Source organism: Sinocyclocheilus anshuiensis, unplaced genomic scaffold (assembly GCF_001515605.1).
Source record: "Sinocyclocheilus anshuiensis isolate Anshui unplaced genomic scaffold, SAMN03320099.WGS_v1.1 scaffold1053, whole genome shotgun sequence".
In the NCBI taxonomy this organism is placed as follows: Eukaryota; Metazoa; Chordata; class Actinopteri; order Cypriniformes; family Cyprinidae; genus Sinocyclocheilus; species Sinocyclocheilus anshuiensis.
Window position 1 is genome coordinate 920,793 of NW_015555711.1, and position 16,780 is coordinate 937,572.

Sequence of the window (16,780 nt, forward strand, 5' to 3'; positions counted from 1 at the left end):
CACTAAAATTCGTCAGACGTTCATCTGTCTCAATTCCTGCAGATGGACATGCTGACCTCACTAATCAACTTGGTTCATGCATGACCACGTGACCATCCTCAACCATTTCTAAATGTGGTGGGTGGGGGTCGGAGGGGGACACAGGCACGGTAACGCACTGCACACAATGGCAAACATATGAAACATGACAGGAATCTGTGTTGCTGCAGCATTCCCACCACACACTGCAGGAAACACACAGCACACTCATTCCTTTTAAGGACATTTGTGCTCACAGCTCTCCATCAAATTCCCAAAACATGAATTTCATGTCCGAGAGAGAAAGCTGACAGTGAGTAAGAGAAGATAAATGAAAGAGGCTGAGAAAGAGATAGATGACGGAAAGACGACAGGGAGAGAAACCGAAAAAAGATGGTGACTAAAATGGTCAAAGACAAAATATACAAAGGACAGAGATGGCTTGTGTTCGAAACCCAAGGAAGCGGCATTCCTGCCCAGTCACTCGATTACTAAACTTGATGTTTTCTGCATTAAGGCATCATGACATCATGTCTGATTATCCAAAACAAATCTAGAGATTTAAAGATAACCAAAGCAAATATTTAGTGACCATAATGCTTATTTCTCAGGAGACATGAGGAGTCATATATTCTTAGATAAATTTACACAGCTCCATCAGATGCTGTTATTTTCCACCAACCATCGACCACACACACAAATCATTGTGGCTTAAACGCAAAAATATGCTGCCAATCAAATCAAGGCATCTTGGTAGACAATGTTATGCAAACATTTGATTCGCATGTGCTTCGTTACCTTCCTACCACACCATATTCTGCTTGCCAAGCTTTCAGACACAACCAAGGACTTGGACAAGGAGGGACAGAGAGACAGGGTTGGTGAGTTGTGGCCTTCCTGTTCGAGCCATGTGGGAGTGCCGAGTCATCAGTAGTGGATCAGAGCACAGATTCATTTCCATGACTCACCCTCTGTCTGGACCTGCCAAATCACCTCAGCCACTCTAACATCAGCCCTCAACCTTGACCCCACACTGCCGGACAACGTAACACACTGCAGATGTCTGAAGACACGCCGAGGATGAGGAGGAGTGTTCGTCCCGAGATGCATTTCATAAGAAAATTAAATACATTTCTGTAAGATAATTAGCCAAATAACTTTTCATTCACAAAGTTGAGGTCATTTTCCAGCAGTGGGGGTTTCATTTTTGGGCACAGCCGTAGAGGAGGATTGAGGAAATTGCACGCATTCCAAAAAGGTCTTATCATCAGGATACACAATGCTATACACAAATGCAATCAGAGTCATGGAAAACTCGACAGTACTGACCCCCCCACTTCTCTTTCTCTAGTCTACAAAGACATTTCTTTCCTCTGTGGAACACAAAAGATGATAAAAAAAATAAATAAATGTAAAAAAAAATAAATAAATTATTTTGTCCAAACACTGGAAGAGAAAGTTGTTTGGACCACAAATGTTCTTTAAAATGTTTTTGTTCCGCAGGAGGAAAAAAAAAAATTCTACAAGTTTGGAATGTTAATTCATCTAAAAATGACAAATTGATTTCTGGTTGAACTATCACTTTAACGGAAGACAACTGAATAAAACATTATCAGGAATGTTTTGTTTTTTTTAAGTAGGGTGGGATTTAGTCCTGGCCATCAGTTGATGATTGGATGGAGGCAGATCTGAATGAGAGCTTGCAGCTGATTGGAAGAACGGGGCAGGTTTAAGCAGACTACGTGATTGGATAATTCTGTCATTTGATTAATAACGAGAAGAAACCTATGCATGGATGAATCGCTTACAACATATAAAATAGACTATAGAAAAAGATCATTTCCATTTAATGCCAACTTTAAGAGTGTTAACTAGGGGTGCCTGGATTTTCTAAGATATAACATTCTATGTGATTCAATGTCATATTTCAGTTTAACACCATGATAAACTTTCACCACATGGGTCACACACAATTCCACTAGTGCCTGTCAGCATGTTTCTTTTATCTCCAACATCCGCAGTTTGAAGAACCTAAAAAAGCATGAAAACAACTGTTGTGCCGCAGGTCTTAATGAGGACCATGTTGCATAGAAATGTCGAATTCTGTGCATCCCGACTTCGGTTTTCAAAACAGAGCACATCCAATACACGATTTTAGGAGCATGAACTCTGCAAGAAAACTTCCTTTTCTTTTACATTGTATGACTTCCAAATGTCCCTCCCTCCTTTCCTCCCTCTCTCTCTCTGGAAATGTTCCCCTTGGTTTTTTAGCCTTAAAAGGGCAGAAGCAAACTTGATCCTGGCAGGCCACCCATTCCCTTGCACAGGGGTTTCTGATTACAGCTGGGAGAGGGAGGGAACGGGGAGGCAGGGAAAGGAAGAGAAGGAGTGAGGGAAAACTGACTAGAGCAGAAAACTGCTGTGGTAGTGCTTTTGTAAAACCCCATATTGACAGAGCTGGATTGTCATTTGGCTTGGTGGTTCTTTAGTGGCTGGACAAAACCCAGTCCCATCAACTTCACCTCAAAAAAGAGGCCAGGAGAGTATCTGTCCATATTAAACATACGATTTTCATTATGTCAAGCCAATAGAGCGCGTTTAGTGCCACAATCCATATATCACAAAGACATACAAGGCCAGCCTACATTTTAACAAGATCACTAAAGATGTGGCCATGTTCAGCGATATTTCCATTCATCAGTAGTTCTGCCAGTGTGACTGCGAACATAAATCTCTGCTCTTAAATAGGGGTGGAGATAAATGCCTTGGGACAATCAGATAAGTGCCAATTGTGCTGGATTCTTTCCTGAAACCATCAAGGGTGAATCACCCTACCATCTCCATTATACGATTCTTGAAAGAAGTCTTACACTAGCATGTAAAAATAAATAAATAAAATTTGGTGATGCATTCTTCTATGGGTTGTCAGATCAAGGAAGTGCCATGTAATTATACCCATTAGGAAACACCCCCAACACCACCCTGCCTTTCCGCGATCCCACTTGCACTTCTTTTATTTGCCGTCCATCTCCCTTTGACCCACCTCCCTTCAACCAAAATGAGTAAGTCATACCCTCAGTCTAAAAATATAGCAAAAAACACCCCATTTCTCTGCATTAGCTTAACTTCAGCCAAATTCAATTTCTTATCTCCAAAAGGAGGAGGAAAAACTGAATTGCAGCAATCTATGTTCAGCAGAGGAAGAGTTTTTTCCCCTTTCATCGATTGCCTAGCCACATTCTATTTTACTCATCTTAATTCACTGTCTCCACTCCAGGCTGCGTCCGTTTATCGGGTCTACCTACCTATTTGTCGGTCTCAGTTTGTAGTCATGAGGCTTTTCGGAGAATACAGAGCGCATGGCAGATGTCTTCATGTGGTTTCCATGCAGCAGTTTTGTCTAGTAGGGTGACAACGACCTTAAAAAACCTTTTTCTTTACAGTTCCACAGTAAAGTGGAACTTCAACATCTGAGTCACAAAGAGACATTCAAGTGCAAAAATCACCTTATTCTTTTGTTTATGCAGAAATTTGGCGGTTCAAGTGTGACCAATTAAAAGAGCACTGGTGAGACTTGCCATAGGGTGCTTTCCAGTGTGGTGAAGGGTGTGAGGGTACATAATCACGCACACTTGCACACATGCCACTTATTCGCTGGTGCAAGTAGGCATAAGTACACCGAATGTACTTCAGTTCATGCCAACTTTAGTTTCTCATTTAAAGCAGCTGCAGTGATGTGAAAGTTCTGTTCAAGAGCACTAGAGTGCAGCAGTTGGGTTTCAGAAGTAAAATCAGTTTCATTTTCTGCCTTTCACAACAGAGCTCAGAGATTAAGCAACAATATATGCATCTATAGAGTGAGATTTCAAGTTTGACGTCAAGCATAGAACTACCAGTAATCCTGAAAAGGATCCACCAAGCTGTCACTATAACCATAGAAAACCATGCCAAAAAGAGCTCAGCGGCAAACTCCCATTCCCATGAAGCATTGTGCATGACATAAGTCAGGCATCCCACTATTAGATACTTTTTTTGCTTTCAAATCAAAATCTAAGGTTCCGTTTTATCTGGTTGGTTTGGTTCATGACATGTCTTAGAACTTTATTCAGCTTTTTTAATCCCCATCGAGAAAATGAATGGGAAAAATAAATTGTGCAACAAAGGCAGCTGAAAAAGTGCCCCACTGCTGCGCTCCATTGCCACAGGACTGTCGCACAAACGAACAGGAAATCCTGGCATTGCCAATAAAGCACAGGAACATCAGGAAGCCTCCCTCAGCTATTGACCTGTTAAATAACTACATACCTCTCCATTTAGATCTATAAGTCTTTATAAATAAAATGTTTACATTTTTTAACAAAATTCAGCTTAAAACTTAAATAAAAACACTGAAAAGCTAAATGTGATGACCAGGGAAAGACTTAAACCTTTTTGTTGTGCGATATATTGCCCCAGAAATAATTGCGATAAGCGATATTATTGTCATTAAAGACCTTTTTATGCCACTGAATATATAATCATATGTAACAGCATAATAATGCAAGAAGGCCTACACACTTCCAAATGACAACAAACTTTTAATTTTTTGAGAAACTGCAAAAGACACGGGCGCAAGTGGAATGCAAAAAACATGGTGACATTCATTTTTAAGTAAATATAATGGGCGATATATTGCGTCACCAAAAATGATTGAGGTCATGTACATATATTGCACGATAAGTTGATATATTGATTGCGACAGGCCTAGTCAGAACAAAACCAATATAAAGGAATCTTGGGTTTACTGCATCTCAGAGGCTCTGAACCAATGCATAAAGTTTCTCTATTCTGCACCTCTAGGCATACATTACACCTACACAACAGAATCAAGTCTTTACTTGTAACTCATTTTGACAAGCTGAACTAAGACAATTATACTCAAATTCATTGTTCTGACTTATTCAGAATTATTGCATCTAAAAATCACCTCAACTGAGACAAGACATTGAGCAATTTCTTTGTTGAACAGCATCAGATGTTCTTAAGTGTCCTAAATATGGTTAAAAAGGCTATGCTGATCAAGATCGTGTTTTGTTACATCACATTTAAGTACCAACACGCCAGATGAAGAAACAGATTAGCGCGTCTCTAGGCTCCACACTTGAAAGCTCTTTTATGAGCCCCACCCAGATGAAGACCGCGATAAAGGGCCGTCATGCTCTTCCGGGCTTTGGAAGGCAGCACTATATTCGTATAGACAGGTAAAATATGGGGCCTGTCATGACAGGGGTACACACATACCACCTTTATGCTTGCTCAGTAATTCTCTGTACTTTCATGTTGCAATGTTCTTATTGCAAAGAAAGAACAGTCCATGATACAAACAGTTCCAGTTACAAAACTCAGCAATGACTAGAAAAACACATTCCCCAACTAATAAGCATACTGAATTCTTAAGGATGCAAATAATTCCCATAAATGGTGAAAAATGCTTCACTGGCTGCAAGCTGCCATCATAAAAAAACAATTACACCATCATCTGTGGGTGAGCAACTCAGTCCAGCAAAAAGGTTTGCTCATATTAACAGTAAGGGATGAAGGTGTTTCTAAGTACAAATATTGTGCAATTGCTGAATAATTCTTGATTGCACCATCTAAGAGGATGTTTATTTATGCCCTCTGGGCGCTGTTGGGAAATGCTCCCATTAAGAGCAAAACCCTACAGCCATTGGGTTGTGGCTCTACTGATGAAAGCACGGGCTTCCGGAAGAGAACAAATTATACTAAAACACTAAGACAGAATGATCTATCAGGACTGAAAATCTTGGAATTCAAAAGCTAGTTTAAACTTGAAAATTATCAAAAACTTAGGTTTTTGAAAAACCTAAAATATATAATTTATGAAAAATTAAAAACTAAAGATACTGCACTATTTCTAGGACCTGAATCAAATATGCAAATTTGTGACAGATCATGTGACTGTACAGAGAGTAAATTTTGCTCCACTGAAGCTCAAGATTCTCTTAAATCAATCAGGAGAACATGAAAACCACAGGTCTGTGTAAAACTTGATTATGATACTGGAGTGCTGTCATTAAAGCAAAAACTGACATTTTCAAATTCATGCTAATTTTACATTACAATAACCCAGCTTCTCTCTTATTACATCAAGCAATTCGTTTTGTAATAAAGGGGAAATGCTTAATGCAATCTTGTTTGAATGAACTTCAGTTAGATGCAGATAAGTCAATGATATAATGTAATGTTTATTGCCATGCTTGTCAAACATGCATTACCATTGAATATCTGCTCAATAAAACGGTTGGGGGGGATGGGGGGGGGGGCTGCACGCATTCAATGAACCCATGATCTAGTACAGATTCACTCGCTTGTGCCTGAAATGAGCCATAAACTGGAGGGCGTGTCACTGTGTTAGTCATCAATCAATCACAACCAGCACTGAATGAAGGAACCGTGTCTGGACATCTACAACACAAGCGATGTTGTGCAACTTTATGTTCTAATCCCTCAGTTAAACCGTTGACACCCAAAACAACCACATTAAATTGTTGAAGACAGCTGTGCTCCTCATGAGAGGAAGGCGTGTCCTCGCGGATCGATAATTCTACTTCGTGCCACCGGTGAAGGCCATGTTCACCGATAGCCGCGTGAGAACTAGAATAAAAAATTGACACGGACAATAAAAAAAATACCAAAAAGCAAACTTCACTGAAATGAAAGCCTCTAGCGTATGAAGTGATTCCTATTCCTATTAAGAAGAACAGGACAGTTTTTTTCCACCCCTTGACTGCATCAATGCAGAAAACAAAGTTCTGGTGCACTTGTCGATTATGAACTCATTCAGCACTCAAACTAGGGTTAAACCACCCTAAACTATTCGCCACGATGTCTGCTGCTGCTTTACGACATTCAGGGCTGGACTAACAACAGTTGAATGGAGCGACTGTGGTTCCTCACTTCTTTGTCAGATTCTCAACTACACAGGCGATTAAAGCAAACTTATCTTATTTTCACAACTCTCTGCATGAGCAACAAGTTACAAAAAGTTCACAAAACACGTGCAACTCGTGAGGCAATCATACAAATGTGCACAAACAATCCTTGGCCACAAAGGCCTTGTTTCCCATCATTCTTTCCCGTTATTTTGTGGCCTGCCTAAAATTGAATGCCCTGTTTGTTGGCCAAATGCCGGGTCAAATTGGATGCCACAAGCTTTGTTTTATAACTTATATACTATATTTAATAAAGTGCAATGTTCGATTGAAATCAGAACATACCTATAGACACCAGCTTGATGTTTTCCCTGTCGAGGAACTCCAGAGCCACAGAGACGTTCTCCAGCTGCATCTGTCTGAACGTGGGGCGCTGGTTGTACTTGCGGAACATCTTCTTCTGGCTGAGCACCTCCAGAAGCGCGATCAGCCGGAGCCCATCGCTCAGGTCCGTCTGCAGGTTCGCTAAGCGCTTATTGACACATTTCAGATGCTCGTTGCACCAACGCGTGAATGTGTTTTGCTGGATCTTCTTCCATGGCGCGTCCTCGGCGAGATCTTTCTCTGTAGCGGGCATGTCTGCGTCCTTGTCCGGGGAGAGAGAAGCGTTGGATCGGGGAGCGGCGGCAGCGGCACTCGACTGGTGGGGGCGTGTGTGTTGACTCATTTTTATCGACTCGGGTCTCCTGCACTAATTCGCTGTCTCGCTTTTTGGGTGGAGTCTTGTGGAATTGTACAATTTGCGTGCACTTCTTTCCAAAGTTATGTGACTAGAAGGGAAAACAAAGAATTGACTGAAATCAGGCTAAAATACACATGCGTTTAATTACAAATGTGTTTCTCATCGACACATGGCTGAAGTACGTGGACATTTTCAAACATATTCTATAAAACTTATTCAGTTTTTAAGAAGTTGCTGAATGAAAGTATGCCATTGTGTGTCATTCATTTGTGTACGGTAACTGGTCTGAAAACAGCTCACATGATACAGCATTCACGGGATATTACGCAATGTCAAGTGTGCATAAACCTCTGATGCGTTTGCATCATGTACTGACAAAAATACTTAAAATATCGTTCAAAATCAGTATTTCGAAGTATACTTCCTCTGACGTGAGAAAGCGATTTCAATTAAATAAATCATTTGTGTTACACAGAATTTAATTAAAGCTCTGTTGTATCTTATGCATATGTTTTGTGCATTTATCAACACATATAGCCTAGATAAAGTCCAGACTAAATCTAAGCAAATGTTCTACTTTGCCATATTCGTGTGTTGATGTAATGCCACCAATTATCAAATTATGAACTGCAGTTGGATAAGGTGTCCAAATAACCTAAGTGAAAATTCACAATAGATGAGTAAGAAAGTTGAAAATATTTCTAAAGAGGTGTTTGAATACCCAAGGTGTGCGAATAAAAATCTTGGCCGGATCTCTACCCTCCTTGTAGCCATTTTGTAGGAGAAAATTTAGAACTGCATTAATCCCACATTTGTCTAAATAAGGCAAATGAGCCAAAACAGTGTGTGAGGACGCAGTCCAAAAAGAATATTTCCCTTTAGAGCTTTTTTCAGTGTTTGTTTCTCCAGGAGAATCTGTGGAATGCCCTTCATGTAATGAGCCACAGCGCCTCTGACCCCCTCTCCAATTCCCCGCCCCATCATAAAACATCTACATAACCACATAATGTGTTGTTATAGGCCTACTCTTGCTCTCATTCTTTGTCTCTTCATATTTATTCTCAGGGAAAACTTGATATTTCTAGCAGAGCATAAGATGAGAAGAAGAAATGCTCAGACTTGTCATTAAGCTTTCATCACAGTGTCACAACTTAACCGATAAGGTTACTTCATGTCAGACAGACTCAAGATCACGAACTTCATTCATAACTAGGTATTTATAGTCCTCGGATAACTTTATATCTCTTTGGTTTTATTTCCAGTTAACAACATCACCAATGTCCTATTGTTCTCAAACCCCATGTGATATTATCATGTCTACAATGCAGTCTAACTGTAAATAGGCCAGTGCTCAGAAACAAAGGATGAACAATCAAGTCAGTCGTTCAGAACAAGCCACTACTGCAGCCATATTGTAGTCTGGCGTCACCTGCAGGAAATATGAAGTATGACAGGCTGATTTTATGTTCCTTCTACCCAACATCTCCACATACAACGCTTATTGATGGTTAAAAAAAGCAATATTTTAGTCCAGTTTATAATTTGATTCAATCATGACTGCCAAAAGAAAGAGCTGGAATCATCTCAATCAGCAGGTTCTCTTTTTTAAATTTGATGTATAACATTCACACAAGCTACATATTTGAAGTAGGCCTATTAAAAAAAAAAAAAAAAATGTCATGTCTGACCAGGCAGGATGGGTTTTCAAGTGCATTTTTACAGGACCCAAGATAAAAAATCCAAAAATGGGATTGTAGATACAGTTTTCTAAAATACTCTAATATGCACCAGACAAATATGGGAATATTATTTGAGGCACATAGCTGAAAAGAACACTGTGTTACACTCCCCAGTCACCCTGATGACAGACGGATATTAACTCCCAGCTGTTAACTATGGTGAACTTAACTGTAGGAAACCCTAATAATAATAATGATTATTAATTTCATACATTTCATTACTTTGATATCATCAAAACATGCAATCAATGTAGTGAGTTAAACCAAGATAAATGTAATCATTTTGTCTTTAGTATAATCATTATAACGTTAGGTTCATTTGAGGACAGATACTTGTCAAAATAGTGAAGTGGAGATGGCACGTGATGCCATGATTCAGCCATGCTGAAAAGTGTGGTTAGCCCTCATACTGGCTGTCAGCCGCAAAGACTGATGTGCATCTCGTCTGCACCAGTGAAAAACACAGATTACACACTGAGGGGGAGAATGGCACTATGGGTATTTTGTAAAGGTGTTTTATTCTTTCGTCAACAGGATGTGGCTTTATTATTGCTTCTGTGCACATGGAAACCAAACAGAAAAATATGAGCAGCTAAGTTGTGTTTTATATTATTTTAAACGCAAATAGTTATAGCACTGCAAGTGACAGGGGCTAGTTGTCACATTTTTGTACTGCAGTGAATATTCCTCAGGGCAGGTGTACATTTGAAAGTGAATTTAAGCATATAACTTAAAACCTTGGATACAAGAATCTACTGAACATTTTGACCACTGTTGCTCAGGAAAAAAGATACAGTTCATTGCAAGTGGGCTGACGCAGGGTCACATGGGCTGAGTTGTCACAATGGATCCTGCTAAATATAAATTAAAATGTGACAACTTGCCCCGCCCTCACATTTATTTAAAAAAATGTCTATTTACACAAACACAATCCAACCTTTCAAATGAAATATGCTTTCATTCATAGTTGACTCGTCTGAATGTATGCCAATGTGGTTTTATTGTGCTCACTTATTTAACGAACAGCTATAACAAAAATATAATGATACTGTAATTTTATTTTGGAGGACGTAATTCACCAAAATAACCTCAATTTCAGACGGTTTTGTGCTATATGTGTTTGAAACCAACATACAAAACGACTTCTGGAGAAAACACACATTTGTGTAATTGGACTTTTGACTTGACATTATAGTTACTGATACATAGCTCTTGTGACAACTTGCCCTGTTCTCCCATCAAGGAAGAACTTTACTGTAAACCCTGATGTTTTTGTACGAGCCCTACTGTCTCTCGACTGTCATCCAGGTGATGTCGCGATGTTTCGTGCAAGATTTTCCTCGAGCATGGGGGGGCGCGCGCAACTTTCCATATTTTCCCTTATTTGGTGAGGAGGCCTTAATTAGATTCCGACAGTGATGCGCCAAAACCTCAAGAGCTTCGGATTTATACACTTTTTGTAAATGACATGCAATATTAATATGAAGTAAATATTAATATTTAGATTTGCATTTGCAGAGCCTACACAGACTTTAATATAAATAAATTTTTAATTGTCGTTAGCTTGTTTCGTTTTATCCAGTCTCCTCCTCTTTGCAATATTGTATAGGTACACCTCACGTGTCTTTAAGCATGCATGGCACTTATAGGTACGCAAGAATGTGATCTCCAGTCATTCAGCACAATTACGGACACTACGCCGCACGCCCTTCACCCATCCCGCTTGAAGAAACATTTACGCAAAATACAAGACGTTTAGTGGGGAACGTCTGCGTCAATGATTTTTAACCCTAAGCGAACTTAGATTTGAACCGGAATAAAAGTAAGCTGACCAGGCTCAAAACCACGGTTTTATAACTTACATTTTGATGCTTGTCTTGAAGTAACTCTTGTTCCTGTATTCCTTCGGAGTCTGCGTGTGGCACAGGCTGCGGAGAGTGAACCTGACTGGAGCACAGTGCAGAAATCTCACTGTACGACCCTCCCGGAGCCGACGAGTGTCCCTGGAGGAAAAGCTTGCTCGCTGAACTCGAGAAAAAAAACACTAGTGACACCCCTTGGTCGTTTCTGCCTCCTTCTGTCCTCTCTGGTCTTAATGCGAGAACCTTAATTGGTAAAGTATCAAAGAGGGGGTTACTCTTCTGTCTCGAGCTGACGTGATACCGGCGGCCGCGCCTTCAGATTGTAAAGGTATGATGTCACCCTGTTCAGACTCAGAGCGCCTGTATCTGCTCCATCTGCCTGATGCACGAACACTGCTGCTGCTGCTGCTCAACAGAGAGCTTCGAGTTATGTTGCAAGTTCTGAGGTAACAATAGGCTATTAATTTCATTTTGAACTTCCTTTGTCTAAGTGAACAAAATTATCTTGACTGAAACACTCTGACACAGGTCACAATAAAAGGCACAAAACACGCTTTTCCCTTTAGACACGTTGGATTTTAACCAACCTTTATACTGCACAGGGTAAAAAGGCTGGTCCAAACTCATAAATCAGCCCATTTTGATTTAAATCTTTGAGTACATTTTAGGGGGTCAGGTTACGGTCATCGCCATTGTGTCTGAGATGTTCTCACTATTATAGTGAGGCCAAATATTTTGAAATGCAGTCTAAGGATATTATTTCACATACTTTTGGGACAAATTTCTCATTTGCTACAAAATTGAGTGGCTGCTGAAGAGAGGCGAGACTATGAGTGTGTCACTTTTTAATAATTAAAGACTCCGAGTTTGCTGTTTAATACATTACTTTATTTCAGCTGGATCTTTTAATGGCCCAGCATGGGCCTGTCTATGTGACTCCGTAACTGTCTTTGACTGCAAACATTCCCAGTACTTAATTCCTTAGAGGGAAAGAGAAGGGACCAGCTATAACTGCCTACTTTATCAAAGAACCTTGGGGTGGGGTGACATCATATTGCCCCTACCACACCTTTAACTAAATCCAGCAGTCTGAAACCTGGTATACCATATGGGATTTGACGCTGGTATTTTGTTCTTCCCCCTCCTATCACTTGTATACAGAAACACATTCATGGCTAAATGAATGTTTGCAAATGTAAACTACCGATATTTCCTACTGGCACAATCACGCAAAATAATACATAATAATGGTGACCAATCTAACATGGCTAACATGTATGTTTATGTATGTTATTAAAAAGCATATATATAATGTTACATATATATAAATTATGTATATATAATATATAATTTTAACCCAGCATTTGTCTGTTTTTTCTTGCCCACATTCCCTAGAGTGTGATCAAGTCAACCTAGATCAAGACAAGACAGGCAGAGATCTTCTGGCAGCAATAGAAAGGCAGAAAGATATCAGTGGAGAGTAAATGAAAATAGTCACATGCAAAGAAAAGGCATCAACAAAGCCAGGAATCTTAGTGGGAATAGTCCAAAATCTTCCATACATCAGGTGCTTCAGACTAACAAAACATCCCAGTTAGGTTAAACATGCATAACCAAATCTTTTTTTTTTTTGTATAGTCCTGCTTCAGTGTGTTTCATTTGTCAAGGTACACATGTGATCTTGGTGCTTACTTAGAAAGGAGCACAGAGAAATTAAGAAACTTGTGTAGAATCTCATAGTAGAATTTAGAACTAGTTTGAAGATGTTTAGTTACTAGAGTCCTAACTCTCTAAATATGAGATTAAATAAATCGCACAAATATTAAAATCACAATGCACAACAAAACGTCTCAGGTTACTTATGTAACCATGGTTCCCTGAGTAGGGAACGAGACACTGCGCGAAGTCACTTTCTTCACCCGCTTCACGGCAAGTAATTTTATTTTATTTATTTATTTATTTTTTTGCCTTGCCTTGCATTATGGCGATCCATAATTTCCAAAAGCTCATCATACGCAGGACAGGAGGATTGGGAAGGCTCAGCCTCAGCTTCTTTGCTCTCCTCAGACATTTCCTGCTTTTGCTGGGCTGAACCCAGCAGAGCACTGGCCCCTGGATCAGACAATGTTAATGAAATAACATCATCCTCCAGCGGCTCACTCTCGTGCACAGCCGACGATTGCGAAAGGGAAACCCCCCTTCAAACTCATCGGCCAGATCCACCTGGGATCCCCACGAGCTCATTCCCTTCCGTGCCTCAGCAGCGGCGGGGCCTGAATCGCGGGAAGCAGACGGCTGCCCCTCTTTCCTCGAAAAAAGAGACAAACGAGAGCGGAGCTTTTTCCCTTGGAAAAAACGCTCGCAGTGCACGCCGATTGTCCCCTCGGAGGCATCGCTTGCGTGCTCTTCGCCCAAACAAATAACGCATAGATCGTGTGTGTCATCAGATGTTAAACAACGTCAACACGGATGCACACATCCTTAAACCTTAAACGCTTTGCTAGTGCTCGCCATAATGAGATGAACAGAGATCGCTCTTACCACAGAAATGCACGCTTCAAACAAAAGTTTTTTTCAATGTATGCTTCAGACACGGGTCACGACGAGGCGTTCCCCATAGCGACCCCTAGAGGACGCAGTTCGAAGTTCCCATGAAAGGACTGTGAAGACCAGGAAAAATGTTGTCATTGCTGGAAATTGAGCCTATATATGGGCTAATAAAATATTATGCTCAGTTTTATTGACAGTAAACACAGAATTAGTACAGTAGCAGGCAAAGAGATCAAGGAGGAGCAAAGCAAAAAGAGGAAAAGAGAAATGACATGTAGGGAGAGAAAACAGTTTGAAGCTCTTACATTTTCCCATTGTAATCCCAATAATTCTTTGTCTACATTCCTTTTTGGTTTTATTAGTTTAGAAAAAGGAGGCAATTTATTCTCAAAGATAAGTTTAGATAGAAAGAATGAGGCAGAAAAAACATTTCGTTTTTTTTTATTATTCAAAGTGAGTCTTGCACCCTAAGCATTAGACATCCCTTTTGCATGTTAGATAGAAGCCAGAACAACATTTTTAACAGTTTAAATTTACTGAACATCCGTCTAATTGTGTTTTATGAGGTATGGTAACAAAATAGCAGCAGAGTTTAACAAGGCAATAATGTTTATCAAGAACTGGCCAAGTTAAAAAGCAAGTATGTGTTCTTTGATCAAAAGAAAAAGAAGGACAGAAAGATTGAGAGAGAGGGGCCTGTTGTGACCCATCCGTTTCTGGGTGTAATTCTTTAACACAGGAAGCTGTAGTGACAGATACGGCATGTTTTCCACAGCAACGTGTGGCTCTGTGGAAGGATGGATATGATCATTGGAGGGCAGAGAGTCCTGTTGTTAACTATATTAGCTGAAAAACAAGGATGATAGCTGAGTTCTGATTCACCAGCATTCTGACACAGGCAGAAGCAAAATTAAGGCAGAAAACAAACCAATAACATTTAGTTTTCCCTGAGGACGTCAGGTCAATTTGTGCACAGACTTATGTTCACAGACTTACTTTGTGATCATAATCCTGAATTGACACATTTTTTTATAATGTTAGAATTACATCTCATGCATCAAGCTCATGCACCCACACCCAGTAAAAAACTACAGAGATCCCATCCATCTGAACCAGTAAAAGAATTGCATAAGACATCCATTAAAAACAAATGTGTTTTTCAAAAAGAGCAGACTCTCTTGTTTTCCTGTTCTTCGTCTTTGTGTTTTCATAGGTTGATGTTCACGGCCTTCAAGAACTGTGCAGAGAGGTTCAAGTCGTATCATACGGGGACACTGTATCGACAACCATCGAGAGACAGAATAACAAGATGATTCTTCTAATGGACTATCAAGATTGCATTTCACAAACAGAGACATTCTGATCTACAGAGGTCAAATTTAGGCTACATTAAACCAGCAAGAATTAGTGCTCAGTTGTTCACATCATCTTTTTTTAAATGTGGCAAATATTAGATTGCTGTGAGAATTGATCATGGTCCTGAACTGACCCGCATGTGCAAAAGAACGATAATGAGACACCATGACTGTCATACGGAAGTAAACACGGGAGCCACTGATGTAAGCGTTTACATGTTCATTTTTTAAGGTGTTGTGGCATGGAAGCCAGCGGATTTGTGAGCAGGTGATAAATTGGACGAAGATGAAGAGAGAGCAAAGTTTTTGAATATTTAGCTCGTATAGAGCTGTAACTGTAATACTTATGAGTTTAACACCTCACTGCCTCTCCACCGACTACCTCTGCAACTGTATATCATATTCACAGTGTGATCAAAGATCTACCGGTATGTAAAATCTTTGGAGTGACTCCCGTCAGTGCCAAATCATGACGAACATTGATCTAGAATGATGTAAATTCAGACTGATGCCGTATTGCAAAACATCTGACCTGTTTTAGATTTAGGACCACATATGGAAGTGGCCCAAATCAGAATCAAAAAGGTCAGATTCCATGAGGTTCGTGCTCTTCAACACTGCATGAAAAATCAAATGATCTGAGTCACATATCAGCAAAAAAAATTAGATTTGGGCCACATTTTCCTGCAGCCTGAACCTAACCTTAGACATTTTAATAAGTTGCTGTCACAAGACAAAACTATATTAGTAGGAGGTTTTTTGGCCATTGAATACTTTTTAGAGACAGAAGCTCATTTTGACATCAGTTCAGCTCTGAATTTAGTTTATAGGTATGCCAAACCTCTGCATTTATCTCAGTCCTTTTCATTTGGCCTATTTTATGCATATCATTGATCTAGCCTGATCTAGCCATCACTATTTGGCCTTTGTCAAAGTCATTCAGATCTTTTCACTTGCCTATTTTTCCTGCTTCCAACACATGAAATTCAAGAACTGACTGTTCACTTTCTGCCTAATATATTCCACACATTTACATGTTCCATTGTAACCATATAATCAATGTTCACTTCACCTACCATTGGATTTAATGTTGTGGCTAATCAGTGTATACAATTTTTTATTTATTTAATGTTTATACATACATATATATATATAAATTAAAAATGTATATATATGTTGTGTAGCAGTCATTCTTTATTGTCTTTATAGTGCTAAAGTCAAGAAAAAAACACATCTGCATCAAGCTGGGGTTAATTAGCGTGGGGAAAGTCATCTTACGTACAACACTACACTTATGTGTTTAAAGACACAGTAAAGACACCAGCACTCACCTACAAACATATCTGAAGGCAGTGAAAGGGTTTGTACCATCTGTTACTGTTTGAGAGGATATTACAGCAGAGTGAGTCAGAGTCAAAAGTTAGAAGTGTGTAAAGGTGTCATCAGCTCCAGTGCTTTATACTGTGGCTTTATTCTTCACTGCACATCACAGAAAACAGAACGGCCTTCTGGTTGACAGACTGTACATGGATAGTCACTCTGATCTCACAGGCAGTTCAAGTACACACACACAGAGAAATGC

General features: G+C 39.7%; 1 protein-coding gene and 1 long non-coding RNA gene across 2 annotated transcripts in view; one reads left to right on the plus strand and one right to left on the minus strand.

Moving 5' to 3' along the window:
* LOC107671980 (filamin-A-like) overlaps positions 1–11,377 on the minus strand; it is a 36,176-nt gene extending 24,799 nt beyond the window's left edge. The window contains 2 exon segments of the mRNA XM_016464998.1: positions 7,296–7,780; positions 11,294–11,377. Of these exon segments, the coding sequence (XP_016320484.1) occupies positions 7,296–7,677 (382 nt within the window). The 5' untranslated portion in view covers positions 7,678–7,780; positions 11,294–11,377.
* A 120-nt stretch (positions 11,378–11,497) lies between these two features.
* Positions 11,498–13,105, plus strand: LOC107671983 (uncharacterized). Its single transcript, XR_001632279.1, has 3 exons — positions 11,498–11,544; positions 11,643–11,739; positions 12,689–13,105. It is a non-coding gene; the product is annotated as an uncharacterized LOC107671983 (long non-coding RNA).
* The last annotated feature ends 3,675 nt before the right edge of the window (positions 13,106–16,780 follow it).